At 36.3% G+C, this 13,895-nt stretch overlaps 9 protein-coding genes and 1 non-coding gene across 10 annotated transcripts; 5 read left to right on the top strand and 5 right to left on the bottom strand. All coding sequences in view use genetic code 12, as the record gives it.

Annotated features, from left to right (window-relative positions):
• Positions 1–243: 243 nt before the first annotated feature.
• On the top strand, positions 244–1,629 carry DEHA2A04950g (DEHA2A04950p; the record flags this gene model as incomplete). Its single annotated transcript, XM_456536.1, has 1 exon — positions 244–1,629. The coding sequence occupies one exon, from the start codon at positions 244–246 to the stop codon at positions 1,627–1,629; it is 1,386 nt and encodes a 461-aa protein (XP_456536.2).
• Positions 1,630–1,799: 170 nt separating this feature from the next.
• On the top strand, positions 1,800–4,316 carry DEHA2A04928g (DEHA2A04928p; the record flags this gene model as incomplete). The annotated part of the gene is made up of 1 exon (XM_456535.1): positions 1,800–4,316. The coding sequence occupies one exon, from the start codon at positions 1,800–1,802 to the stop codon at positions 4,314–4,316; it is 2,517 nt and encodes an 838-aa protein (XP_456535.2).
• Positions 4,317–4,430: 114 nt separating this feature from the next.
• Positions 4,431–4,501, bottom strand: DEHA2A04906r. Its single transcript has one exon. It is a non-coding gene; the product is annotated as a tRNA-Gly (tRNA).
• Positions 4,502–4,860: 359 nt separating this feature from the next.
• On the bottom strand, positions 4,861–6,030 carry DEHA2A04884g (DEHA2A04884p; the record flags this gene model as incomplete). The annotated part of the gene is made up of 1 exon (XM_456534.1): positions 4,861–6,030. The coding sequence occupies one exon, from the start codon at positions 6,028–6,030 to the stop codon at positions 4,861–4,863; it is 1,170 nt and encodes a 389-aa protein (XP_456534.2).
• Positions 6,031–6,608: 578 nt separating this feature from the next.
• DEHA2A04862g (DEHA2A04862p) lies at positions 6,609–7,016 on the top strand (the record flags this gene model as incomplete). The annotated part of the gene is made up of 1 exon (XM_456533.1): positions 6,609–7,016. One exon carries the CDS (start codon positions 6,609–6,611, stop codon positions 7,014–7,016), a length of 408 nt encoding a protein of 135 aa, XP_456533.2.
• A 381-nt stretch (positions 7,017–7,397) lies between these two features.
• DEHA2A04840g (DEHA2A04840p) lies at positions 7,398–8,618 on the top strand (the record flags this gene model as incomplete). Its single annotated transcript, XM_456532.1, has 1 exon — positions 7,398–8,618. The coding sequence occupies one exon, from the start codon at positions 7,398–7,400 to the stop codon at positions 8,616–8,618; it is 1,221 nt and encodes a 406-aa protein (XP_456532.1).
• A 34-nt stretch (positions 8,619–8,652) lies between these two features.
• DEHA2A04818g (DEHA2A04818p) lies at positions 8,653–10,014 on the bottom strand (the record flags this gene model as incomplete). Its single annotated transcript, XM_456531.1, has 1 exon — positions 8,653–10,014. One exon carries the CDS (start codon positions 10,012–10,014, stop codon positions 8,653–8,655), a length of 1,362 nt encoding a protein of 453 aa, XP_456531.2.
• Positions 10,015–10,151: 137 nt separating this feature from the next.
• Positions 10,152–11,396, bottom strand: DEHA2A04796g (DEHA2A04796p; the record flags this gene model as incomplete). Its single annotated transcript, XM_456530.1, has 1 exon — positions 10,152–11,396. One exon carries the CDS (start codon positions 11,394–11,396, stop codon positions 10,152–10,154), a length of 1,245 nt encoding a protein of 414 aa, XP_456530.2.
• A 575-nt stretch (positions 11,397–11,971) lies between these two features.
• On the top strand, positions 11,972–13,078 carry DEHA2A04774g (DEHA2A04774p; the record flags this gene model as incomplete). Its single annotated transcript, XM_456529.1, has 1 exon — positions 11,972–13,078. One exon carries the CDS (start codon positions 11,972–11,974, stop codon positions 13,076–13,078), a length of 1,107 nt encoding a protein of 368 aa, XP_456529.1.
• Positions 13,079–13,109: 31 nt separating this feature from the next.
• Positions 13,110–13,883, bottom strand: DEHA2A04752g (DEHA2A04752p; the record flags this gene model as incomplete). The annotated part of the gene is made up of 1 exon (XM_456528.1): positions 13,110–13,883. The coding sequence occupies one exon, from the start codon at positions 13,881–13,883 to the stop codon at positions 13,110–13,112; it is 774 nt and encodes a 257-aa protein (XP_456528.2).
• Between the last annotated feature and the right edge of the window lie 12 nt (positions 13,884–13,895).

The following is a 13,895-nucleotide window of genomic DNA, read 5'->3' as shown; positions in this document are numbered from 1 at the left end:
TTTTTCCATCTATGTAATAGATGTACTTCTTAATGGGTTTATTCGTAGTGAACTGTCGCTTGTCTTGAATTTATATTAAGTCTAAGAATTTGTATGTAATTTTAATTTTTTTTACAAATTAATGTAATTCACAAATAGTTGCAAAAAGTTCCTTATCCACAAAGTAGGAAGCAAGTTTTATTTTTAATCAGTGATTAGATCTAGATTATTTTATTACTTGGACACTTAAAATAGCATATACATATGAGGACCAGAAGATCTTTTGCGACGTTAAGGAAAGCTACTTCGAACGTCTCGTTGGTGGGTGATAGTGCTTCGGTTGGAACGAATTATTCAGCTGCGAAATTATGGAGGTTCCATAGACACTTCGCAAGCAGGAGTAATGGAACTGAAATATCACCAGTAAGGCGAACGTACAGGAAGCGGGACAGGTTTAAGGCTGTGTTTACTGGATGGGGTACGAGGTACCTGGTGTACCAAAATGATGTAGCATCGTCTATTTTTGATGTTGAGCCGGATCAAATCGACGTACATGAAGATACGGAACATGGAAATAGTGATGACTCGCTCTTCAGTGTAATGCAGCAAGCAAGATCGAATACCTTTTTCAATAGGATCAAGTCCGGTAGAAACTCTTATTCACAGAATGAAATCGGTAGCGAGTCACTCAGACCAGATAGCGTATTGAAAATGGCAGGGTCCAAAAGACTATCGTCGAGATACATAAAGGAACGCATTCTTCATCGACTTGCTAGAAAGCCCCCCACTGCTAATGGTTCCTCAGAGACCATGTTTGAGATTCCACCAGAACTCACCAAAACAATTGCATCTTGTGTTTTGGACAACAGGTCGTTTGTATCCACCGAAGACTCTCTATCAGGAAACTTGGACCTCAAGGTCAATTTATCACTGCTTGATTACAAAACCCAGTCTACACCTAGAAAAGAAACTCCACCCGACGGAAGCCTAGAATTTACTCCCAGATACCATCATGAATTTCACATCGAACCACCTCCCAAAAATTTGCCCAAACATTTACATGCAAAATGGGAACGCAGCCAAATGTTCAAGAACACCGCCAGAACCTACGACCACGAAAAGTGGAAGTCTAAGCAGCTGCTAGTGAACCAGGAGAATAATACGGACGATGAAAAACCCAACACAGACCTTTCAATCACAACAAAATCAACTACAAAAGATTGCGACAATGTATCATCCAATCTATTTGAAAACGTTACCAAACTTTTCACCCCCAACAACAGCTCCAAGGTTTCAAGCTGTACCCCAAGTAGTTCTAAAAGCGTTTTTGATACCACTAAGTTGTTCCTACCTGCAACCCCAAAAATAGGAAATCTTTCTACTGTGTTCTCTCTTAAGAATAGGAAATTATCCCATAACTCTTTATCCAGTAGATTCACTTCGGTGGCCTCATCATTTCAATCTACATCTACAATATCGTCTTCAGCAACGGCATGCAAAGTTTCGACAATTACTAATAAAAACTTCAATTACCCCGAAAATTATTCTCTTTATTCACAAGATACGTTTTGCTACAAAAAGACTAACAAATACGTCAATAACATAGAGGATAGGCCTCAAGATGAGACCTTCTCTGAGTTCAGCTTCTAGTTAGAAGGTAACTATAACAGAATTTTGCATCATAAAAGAATCGGCTTTTGCAGGTTAAGAAAGCTCGCTGGAAAGGAATTTTTTTTACACATTATATTTTTGATATGGAAGAATAGAACTTGATTAAAAACAACAATATTATCCAATTAAGTCGTAACTGAAGTATAAGAATGGCGGGTACAGATTCTACTGGAAAGTTTATATCAGAAATAACCCAGCAACAAATTTTTCACACATTTCTTGAATCATTATCTGTTGATAGTAAATCAAAGCTTCTCTCACAGAATAAATTGGTTTGCAGAAACAATTTGGATTTATTCTTTGCTAATGAAAACCTAGTAAGATGTTGTACTATCAATCCGGAATATACTAATTTTAGATTGCTAGACAATAAATATGATGACTTTAAAATAAGATCATTAGAGATGAATTCTCTGGGATCATTGATGGCCATTATAGGTGATACTGAATTGGTTGTTGTCAGCTTACCAACGTCTTTGACAGCTAGCAACTCGTCGTTATTGCAAGTTAAGTCGTATAGAATACACGGGATTGAAGGGCAGATAAAGAAAGTGATTTGGCAGTCAATTGTTGCCAACGATTGCTGCTTAGTTGTATTGAACGATAAGTCTGAAATCAAGTCGTATGATTTATCGCTTTCATCTTACGAACCTCAATTATCTATTGATTTAGGGAAAGACGATGCATTCAAGGGAGAAGTGGCACGGTCAATTTCGTTTGGGTCTAGTGCTAATTTATCTGGTTCCTTGACATTGTACGTGGCTACCTCATCTTCAAATATATTCGCAATTTACCCATTCATCCATAAGCTAGGCAAAATAGCCACTACAGAATCCAATGTCCGGGATTTGCTAGACGAATCTACATCATTAATTACAGCAGTTCAAGAAAGGTTTCCATCGAAAGACTTGGTCCAATCGAGTCACCAAAGTGTATTGAACCATGCATCTATGAAGCAATATGCTTACATATCTTCTTTGTATAAACAATTTGAAACATCATTTGCCCCGAGGAGGGAATACAGGCAGTTACTATCCACAAATCCACTTGAATTATCAGTTTTAAGTCAAGAGCTACCAGAAAACTTTCTTCCAATTGTACAGGGTCCTGTAACTATAACGAAAGACAAAACACTCAAAGACTTAACATGCATAGGCTCAAATGATAATATTTCTATTTTGGTGTCTATTTCGATTTCTGCTGGAAATGAAACATTTTTAAGCTACCATTCTCAGTTAAAGCCGTTAATAATGAAGTGGAGTGATGTGAACGACCAAACTTTGAAAAAAGAAGAAGTGACACCCAATAACAATCGTCAATCGCAAGTAAATGAGAAAGAAAAAAATCATGAAAAAGGATACATTAGGCCTAAGAGGGGTTTCGGATATATTGATGAAGTCGAATTGTCAAATGAAGAAGAAGAGAAAATTCCTCATATCAACAGCAACGAATTTGAATCAAAAAATCGTGAAATTGAAATACTATTCTGGAAAGATGAGTTTACTGAATTAAGTACTTTGGCTATTGATCAAATACCGGTTAGCGCATCCCAAGATATTGCATTGTCTACTTTAAATTCTGAAGGATCAAAAATTTCTATCAAGATTGGGAATAGTATAATATACTTCGACTGTGGTAAATGGTGCGAAGAACTAGTTCTTGATGTTTCAAATGGCCATATACCACAAAATTTGGATGTTTCCAGCAAATATACTTTAGTTGTTGATGGAGTTCAAGAAATCAGTAGTTTTGCTTTGATTAAAGATACAATGAACGAGACAGGCGATTTCTTAATAATATTGAAGACGCAGAAAGACAACAACTTAGAAGTAAAACAGATATCTGAAAATACTACGCCAAACCCAGATCCCGAGATCATCGAAATTGATACTATAATAGAAAAAGTAAACCATGAATCAATATTGATAAAAGAACCATTTGATGAGCTTTTAAGCGAATTGGATATTTTGAAGCGTGTCAACCCTGAAACCCTTGGTAAATCTTTGTATATGAATAAAGAATTGGCTGGAGTACCTATCTATGGTACTAATACCGAAATATTGAAAAATTTAAACCACCTTTCGACAGAAACAATACAACAAATATCAAAATTTACTTCATTTGCAATACATTTGAACTTAAGAGTTACAACTCAAATTGATGAATTGAAATTTCAAATCAATAATTTACAAAGAATTCAAAAACTTGGCTTAGACGACGGCATTTTGGACTCAAAGAATGAAAAGGCCAATGACCTAATTGCTAGACAGAATAAAATTAATGATAGAATTCAAAAATTGCAAGATAAAATTTTTGATGCTAATCAAAAGTTGAGATATTCAAAATCGTTACCGCTTTCAGACGCTGAAAAGTTATGGTTTAAAGAGATTAACTCTGTCAATGCACAAGTATCCCAAGACACTGATAATGCTAAGTGTTTGAATAGTGTTGTAGAAAATATGACTTCCCAAGTTTCAAAAATAGTAAACAGCATTAAGGAGGGAGAAAAACAGACAGAGGAGACTCAAAAATTTGAGAATAAATTGAAGAACCTCCAAGAACATCACAATATATTGAAGTTGAAGCAATGGTTGCAAGAAGAGAACGATTTAATCGTACTTGTTAAGGAAAAGTTGGATGAAAGTTTTGAGCAATTGAAGATATAATTAGCTAGTATTTATAAATAGGTAATAAAAATTATGATTTTGAAGAATGATTTATGAATAATTTCAATACATTTTCAGACAGAAATCAAAATTGATTCGATAATGAAAAAAAAATGCGCAAACCCGGAATCGAACCGGGGGCCCAACGATGGCAACGTTGGATTTTACCACTAAACCATTTGCGCGTTTTTCTTGTTGTGTAAGAGAACAGGCTCATAGGTATACAAGTTATATAAGTATATGAGTTAGAGCTTAGAATGTTGCAACGAATCAGAGAAACTATAAATAGGAAGAAGAATCCCGGTAAATCTCAGAATAGAGATTAAGGGAATTAGGACCTAAATAGAGAGTAATTAGTTAGTTGTCAATCTATAAGTTAAGATAAAGTTAGATTAGTAGAATCTACATAGTATATCAAGTGTTAGTTATAAGAATTATATAATTTAGATCCAGTTCCCTTACATGTTGTATTTGATATTTAATCTAACAACATGAAATGTATATGAGCCTCTGCTTAACTATTAATTATTTATGTCTATATAGTTTATTTCTTCTCTAACCAATTTCCAAAGCTATCAAGCCTTTCACCTTCATTCTCCTTATCTTGGCTCGTTTTTTGGAACTTCTCCCCTTGATAGAGATAGGCTTTAAGTGTTAGACCATCGTAATATCTTCCACTGAAGCTTTCAATGCATTTTAAGCTCAGATCGCCGTTATTAAATTTAACAGTGATTATGCCACTTACATCATAGATAGTAATTTTTGTGACATCATTTCCTATATTGAGCTTATTACATTCGTCTTGAATATCTTCCTTCAAATCCATTTCTAATAAAGGATCGCTCTTCAATTCCTCAATTCGAAACATTTTCTCTATAACCACAATCTTGTCCCAGATTCTCTTTTTAATATTATTAGTTTTATCCAGGTCTCCTGCCTGTATGGTTCCTTCATCATCATCCCAACTTGATAGCTTTTTCTTCATCATTTCTTTTTTCTTATTTAACAACTTTTTCTCTTCATATGTGAGCGTTTTTTTCTTGTCGTTAGTTGTGTCTGAGTCTGATTTCTTAAACTCAGCCGGTTGAACTTTTATCTTTGTCTGATCCTTATCAGATGGTGGTCTTATGGAGGAGTCATCAAGCATCTCAATAGCCAAAGAAACACTTTCTTTACTATGATATATTATCAATGCATCGCGTTGATCGTCACGTTGACCATCGTTGTGATATATTTTAATTCGTGGTTCACCTGTCTTATAATCTTCTGATATCAATCCATATTTACTAAAGGTCACCATTAGCTCGTCCTTCGTAATATCCCCTGGTAATTGCGAGACATACACCCCGGTATTTTCAAACGTAGATTTATTCTTATTGCCATCTGCTTTAGATTTATTCATTTGTTCTTTCATTTCTTTAAGCTTCTGCTTTTTCAAATTCTTGATAGCTAATTTATTCTCTTCTTCTTCGTCATGGATGGTTTCATCCTCACGACTTCTTTTCCGGCCGTTATCTTCAATCTCTGCTGTTGGTATCCATCTTTCGAGTATAAAGTTATAATAGTACTCTGTTGATTTATTATCGTTATTCACCTCGAAAAACCATTGCGATGAGCTTTTGTCATAAGAAAGTCTTTCGTCCACGGTTTTAAGGATATCTGGATCCTTGGACATCAAAGACGGAAGAGGTGGTGCATCAGGGAAATCCAGCATTATAATGTACCTCGTTTTAACAAAGTATGTCAGTCGGGATACTCTTCACCTACATCTATTGCATTTCCTGCTACTGATAAACATCAAGTAACACAAAATTGCTCCTACTCTTGATGCAAAATATTTCTATATATGACTTGTTAAGTTTAACTGCATATATATAATGAACGAAACCCGTCAAATAACAACGTTTCGTCGGTTCTAAATAATACTAAGCGTTTAAAGTCAAAAAATTGTTAATCTAAAAAACTATTACGTAGGATATGTTATCCCGAGATTTTGATGAACCATTAAACATATGAGTTGAGCGAAAATATTCCAAAACCTAGAATTGTCTTGACCTAATATTCAAAAATCAAGATCAATCGGAATGCTAGTTCTTGTCAGTTATTGCCAGCTGTCAATAGAAGTAAAAAAATAAAAAAAAAGGTGATAAGAGGCTGTTGGATCGTTAGAGTGTGTATACAAGAACCAGTATGAATCCGTTTAACGGACTTCAAAACTTTTCATACAACTATTTATTATCATTAGTTTTCAAATCTTCGTTTGTATTCTTTTAATCGTCGGAATAATAAAAAATGCTTCAGAAAATAAGGCCCGTATTCAGACAGCAAATTTTGATGCCTTTAAGGGTGGATATTCGTTGTTACAGCAAATTTAGTACCGAGTATACTCCATCCCCACCAAAGTTACCAAAAGAGCAACAGGAGGAGTTTGAAGCTTTGCAAAAGATTGCCAATTCACAAGCTGCTATTGATCAATATAATGAACAGATGGAAACGACCGGAAGTGCTAATAGTGATAGTGTAGACACCCTGGCACCACCGAAAACAGACATTGGTGGATTTCATCCAGAATATTTCAAGACCATACCAGAGTTTGAAGGTGACGTAAATCCAGTCACCGGTGAAAGAGGAGGTCCTAAACAAGATCCTTTAAAACATGGGGATGAATGGTCGTTTAATGGTAGAGTTACAGACTTCTAGGTGGGCTGGCAAGTTTAAATTTTACCCAGGAAATCATGAAAACAATATATCAAGCACATAATAGTGTTTTAGTTAGTCTATATATATCTTTTCTATGAAATACAACGTGCTTTATGATTAAGGACCCATTTATCCTAGATATCAAGTGCAGTTCAAGTACACTTAGCTTGATCTTGTTTGTAGGTTGATCAAATATTATTGCAGAATTTAGTGTATTTATTCTTGATCTCTTCAATGAAGATTGTTAGAACTGAACTGAATCTTTTCTTCTAGGTGTATTCAATCATTTTGATGCTTTGGTTTTATTATCTCGTAAATGAGATGGTTGAAAAAAAAAAAAGTGTCTGAATAGAACGATTAAACCATTTGATCAAGAAGAAGATGGATTTTGATCCACTATCTCTATTCACGCCCAGCGTGACCAAAGAAGATTATTCTGAGATCAGTCTTAGTAGAAGTTTGGATGATTATTCAGATAATAAAGTCTTGATTGATTTTGAAGACAACCTTTTTCAACCATTGCATGTACTTGACTTGCCCTTATTACAGTTGAAACCGCCGGCAGAAGTCCTCCTAATGTTTTTGAAATTATTGTCCCCTGACGAAGTTTACAATTTTACTAAACCGGAGAGTGTGAATGATGAAGATAAGAAAATCGATACTTGGAAAACTTTCGAAAACAAAGAAATTACAGAAGAATTACTAAACACTGCATTAGAATGGCTAGCCAACTTCTGTCCTAGATTTAGCAATAAGTTAAAGTTATCATATATACCGTTTTTAAGTACATCGCTTAAGAGGAATTATGAAAGTCAATATAACGCATGGTTGACACGAATAATTTCTAGTCAATTACCATGGGTTACAGATTCGGAGTTTAAAAGAATAATTAGTAAAGAAGCATCTTTGAGACTAGCAGAGAATTGTGGACGTACAGCGCAACCAGAAATTGTTAGAAAAATAGGATTGCCTAACTTATCAAAGTACTTGAAGGGAACAGAATACATTAAGCTCAAAGAGCCATCGTTAACAAGCGATAATCTCGGTTTGAAGACCTGGGGGTCATCATTAATTTTGGCAAACAGATTAATTAATAAGAACAATGACGAATATTTAACTGGTCCAGTATTGGAGTTGGGATCTGGTACTGGGTTGGTAGGAATAATAAGTTCAATATTAGGATATGAAACATATTTAACCGATCTAATAGAGATCATTCCAAATCTTCAAGATAATGTCCAGATAAATAGTATAGATGCTAATGTTGACGAGCTAAATTGGTGTGATCCGTCAAGTTTCATTGCAAAATATGGACACGACAAGAAGTTTAATACTATTGTTCTAAGTGATCCAATATATTCTTCCAAACACCCGTATTGGGTTGTAGACATGGTAGAAAAATTTATAAATTCCAAAAATAATAATGCAAGGGTTCTAATTCAGATTCCATTAAGGCCAAAATTTGAAGACGAGAGAAGCTTACTATGGGAATTAATGAATAAAAACTTCACTGAGATTGAACATGAAATTGAAAGTGGTTTCGACGATTTTGGTGAAATGGGATTTTGTTTTAAAAAATTTATTAGAAAAACGTCTATATAACATGTATATAAATAAAGAATGCATCGTCTAAACATTACAAATATTCTTTTAAAAGTCTCAACTTTTCGACAGCTTCTTCTAAGATACTATTGTCTTTACACACAGCGAATCTCAAACAATTTTCTAAGCCATTACCTTGTCTATCAGCAGGGTATAAAAATTCAGTAGGTGGAATTCCAACGACTCCGATTTCTTTTATCAACCAGTATGCTAACTTGAAATCATTAGTACCCTTGTCTGAAATATCAGCTGGGTATTCAAAGTCATTAGGGATTTTGACTTTCAGCAAATTGACTAACAAGAAGTAACCACCTTGAGCAGATGTATACGGTAAATTTAATTCATCAAATACCTTTGTAAAGAGTTCATATTTCTTTACATATTCCTGTCTCGTAATTTCAAAATATTTGTTGCTTGCAGCTTGCTTAAGACCATCAGCAACCGCTTGTTGTAATGGAGCAGGCGTCGAAAAACAAATTCTAGTATGGGCTGCTGTCACATATTTAATCAAGCTAGCAGGACCATGAACCCATCCGACTCTCCAACCAGTGGCAGCAAATGATTTACCAGCAGACCCAATGGTTAATGTTCTCTCTGCTAATTCCGGTAAGCTTGACAAGGTAGCAGGTCTTGTGAAGGATTTGCTATAGTACAAGTTTTCATATACTTCATCACTAACAAGGATCAAATTATTACCAATAGCTATTTTACCAATTTTGTATAACTCTTCTTCGGTAAATACTTTTCCAATTGGGTTGTGTGGGGTGTTGATAACGATCAACTTAGTTTTGTCTGTAATAGCATTCGTTAATCCTTCCCAGTCAACTTCCCAATCATCGCCACTTACAGATTCACCATTGAACTTTTCTGGAAATTTTAATTGGACGTATTTAACCTTACCGCCACACATTTCAATGTTTGGAATGTATTGGTCAAAAAATGGCTGGAAGACAATGACTTCGTCGCCGGGAGTTAAATATCCAAAAAATATAGAAAACATACCTTCGTTTGCGCCTGTAGTTATTTGGATTTCGTCTGTACCTACCTTACGATTGAACTCTTTAGTATAAAGGCTAGACAATTCATTCAACAAGTTTGGATTACCTCTTGCTGATGCATATTGATTAAATTGGGGTTGACTAGTTGCCTTGTTGACTGCTTCAATAGCAAAATCTGGTGGATTATAAGAGAAAAATCCCTGTCCTAAATTAACAATAGACTTACCAGATTCTTTTTGAGCTTCAGCGGCGGTTTCGTTAATTAATGTCCAGATATCCTTCTGACCCAGTTTTTGATTGAAGTATGGATTGTGCAATGTAGCAGGATCGAAATTGGACATGGTTGTTTTTGTTCGAATATTAAATTTTCTATTGGATTTCAATAACCTAACGAACATCTAATGGATCTAAGTCCTTATATATATATCCTTAATTACTAATAATGTGAAAAAGTTGGTGATTATCTTGTGGCTCCAGGATAATTTACTGATTGTCCAAATTTCACGTGCACGAATCGGACGTTATCTATCAAGATCTAAGCACTTCCACCGTTTAAACACCAATCTCTACCTCTATTTACCTGTAGACTACACAAGTGGGGCTCTAGCGACCAATTAATACATCCAGCAAGTAATATACCAAAGGTATCACTAATGCCTACGCATCCCATGCTAAATTCTCTCTTGCTTTTGGAAACTTCCTCGCTGACAGACATAAATGTATTGACGTACAGAAAGCCACCAAGTAATCCTTCGTAAAATATCAACGCCAATAATAACCATACAGATGAGAATGGCTTATCGTGCACAGATTGATATACGGTGATGACGACATTTGCGAATTGTAGTACCGATAATAAGTACAACCGTTTGATTCTGATTCCAAAACTGATAGACGACCTCGATACAAAGACCCCCAATTGATACATGAAGCCATAGACAACATATATATCTCTATATGACGAAAATAGCCAATGCGGCAATTCATCGAGAGGGAACAACAATGTAGGGGATATACCTTGATTTATGATATATTCTGACACATACACCAAACACAACGGGAGCATATATGGCCTTATTAGCGGGAGAATGTTCTTTATCGTAGAAACTACATGGCCCTTTAACAGCACGGTCTGTGACAGCGAGAAGCTGGCGTTACTGGATGGGTCGCTTCTCTCATCAAGACTATCAAGTGCCTCATAACCTGGTTCGTCGCCACCTCCTCCTCTAGCCTTAGGCAACATCACATAAAACGCCATTAGAAACCCAAGCGGAAGAACTGCAAACAAAAGAAGTACCACCCACACCTTCATCCCAAGCATGTTAGTCAACAACATGAACACAAAGCTTCCGAGCAACCCAGCGCCCCCAGTCCCGCTAGAAAACCCTGAAATCGAATACTCTCTCTGGTAGAAATGCGTCAACTGCAAAAAAGTCACCTCGCCAAGTCCCGACGACAAGGACGCCATGCAAATCCCCACGATCTTCGCGTTGATCGATTCGTCTGACGTCAAGCTGATAACCAACATCCCGAAAGACGACAATCCCACCAACATCCATATCCGCGTCCGATACGATATCAACCCCACAAAAAATGGAGCCATCACCTTTATTGTAAAAGAAGGTATTATGTCCGCTAGTAGCACCGTAGCCTTGGGGGTCGCCAGCCCCACGAGATCAATGGCAGCAGAGAGAATCACGACATATAGGATATTATTCAAGAGCCCAAAGATAAAGAATGATGCAAATACGATTCTCGATTCTGGTATAAGCAATTGCATTATATCGTTATTTATTTCCCAATCAACGATACCGTATACTAGTATTCATTATATGATAACACACCTATCAATATTAGCGTGCAACGATTCAAAACACAATTCAGGTGTAGGGATCGTAGGTGTATTAATTTAAACAAAAATCTATCTAAATACCGGGGTCCGACTCCGATGGCTGCTATTTTTCATGAAAAATTTTATATTCTTCTCTATCCGGGTAACATCACCATCAGTATCCAGGGCATCGGCCATACGTAATGACGTCGGTATGGTTGGTGGAAAAATGATTAGCCGGAAATTTCACTACGAACATACTACCCGATACACACGTATGAATAGATGCAAATCGGCTGCAAAAACTACGTAGGACAAGAGCAGCGAGTAGTAGGTTTACAGTTGAGCTTATGATAGTATATAGTTGTAGAAAATAGTGTAATGATTCAATGAGTCATCAAAAATAATTTTCGTGCCACTTGGAAAATTTGGCTGAGAGCAGGCTAGTACTGGCACAAGCACCAGCGATTTTTTTTTCAACTCTTTCTCTTGAATTAGACGTACTATATACAAATAGAAGCAAAATGAGTAAAACACCAATCCCAGACGAATACGATGATACCAGGATTTTAGGATACGATCCTTTGATACCACCTGCGTTATTACAGCACGAAATCAGAGCAAGTAAAGAATCATTGGACGTTGTGATCAGAGGACGTATTGAATCATCAGAGATTATAAGCGGAAAGGATGACCGTTGTTTGGTCATTGTTGGACCATGTTCTATCCATGACACTGAAGCAGCATTGGAATATGCTACCAGATTGAAGAAGTTGTCGTTGGAATTGGAAAATGACTTAGTAATTGTCATGAGAGCATACTTGGAAAAGCCAAGAACTACCGTTGGTTGGAAAGGGTTGATCAACGACCCAGATGTGGACAACTCGTTTGATATCAACAGAGGGTTAAGAATCTCCCGTCAGTTATACTCTGATTTGACCGGCAAGACTGGCTTACCAATTGGTTCCGAGATGTTGGATACCATTTCTCCACAATACTTCTCAGACTTTTTGAGTTTTGGTGCTATTGGTGCTAGAACCACCGAGTCGCAATTACACCGTGAGTTAGCATCTGGTTTATCTTTCCCAATTGGTTTCAAGAATGGTACCGATGGTAACTTAGGCGTTGCCTTAGATGCTGTTCAAGCGTCTTCTAAGGGTCACCACTTCATGGGTGTCACCAAGAATGGTACTGCTGCCATTACTACTACCAAGGGTAACGAAAACTGTTTCATCATCTTGAGAGGTGGTAAGAAGATTACCAACTACGACCCTGAATCTGTCGCTGCCGCAAAGGAAGCCATCAACAAGAGTACCGATCCAAATATCAAGTTGATGGTTGATTGCTCTCATGATAATTCTCAAAAAGACTACAGAAACCAACCTAAGGTAATGGAAAGTGTTGTTGACCAAATCTCTAAGGGTGAAAACGCTCTTATCGGTGTCATGATTGAATCTCACATTAATGAAGGTAAACAAAGCATGCCAGGTCCAAAAGAAGACAAGAGCGCTTTGAAGTACGGTGTCTCTATCACTGATGGATGTGTTGGTTGGGAAACTACTGTTGAATTATTGCACAACTTGAGTAAGGCCGTGCAAGAAAGAAGACAAATTAATAAGTCTAAAGCTTAATTTATATTGTGTATATAATTAAAATAAAAATCTATGTGAAATCAGTTAGTAAGCTCTGAATACTTTCGTTTGATCTCAAGTTCTCCTCCTGATTCTCTTGATCGCTAATGGCAACTAGAAACTTTGCCAATTTAGGGTTACTTTGACAATATCCATGGTATCTGCTGAATGGATCTCGTTTCATTTTCTTATCTAATAATGGACTTCTAATACTGTACCAATCCTTTTCAAAATGCAGAACGGCATGTTTATATTCTTGTTGTTCTAAATCCTGAAAATAGTTGATTTGTCCTTCTTCGTCTAAGTCTTTGGGAGTGGGTGCATTGCCAACGTAATTTACATTTCTTGAGAAGGATAATGCCTGCTTTAAATGATTCTCTAAAAATCTTTGCCTCTTGAATTCGAATCCAACTATAGTTATTTTTTCTGGATAAGCTTCATGTAATTCAAAATATCTACAAAGCAGAAATAGAACATTCTCAAATGAGTCCCTAGCAAACTCCTCCGTATTGATTCTTTGGACCAATTCAATATCGTTGGTCAATTTTGTAGCTAACTGATAATACGATAGAGCTTCTGATATTGGGCCTGATTCTTGTTTTGTTTGACCTCCCGATATAATCAACGTTGCGTCCTTATCTTGTTCCAAAATGTTCAAACTTTTAAGAATATGATCCTTAAAGCATAGGTGGTCATAGCCTTCAATTTGGAAACTTACTAAACTCCATTCATCTCTCAGTTCTCCTAGTGTAGCACCTGGTGTCCATATAGAATGACAAGGTAAAATGATTAAATGCCTACTCATATCTACTTATTT

This window comes from Debaryomyces hansenii (genome assembly GCF_000006445.2).
Source record: "Debaryomyces hansenii CBS767 chromosome A complete sequence".
Taxonomy (NCBI): Eukaryota; Fungi; Ascomycota; class Pichiomycetes; order Serinales; family Debaryomycetaceae; genus Debaryomyces; species Debaryomyces hansenii.
The sequence above is the reverse complement of the archived record's forward strand: the minus strand, read 5'-3'. Positions and strand labels throughout refer to the sequence as shown.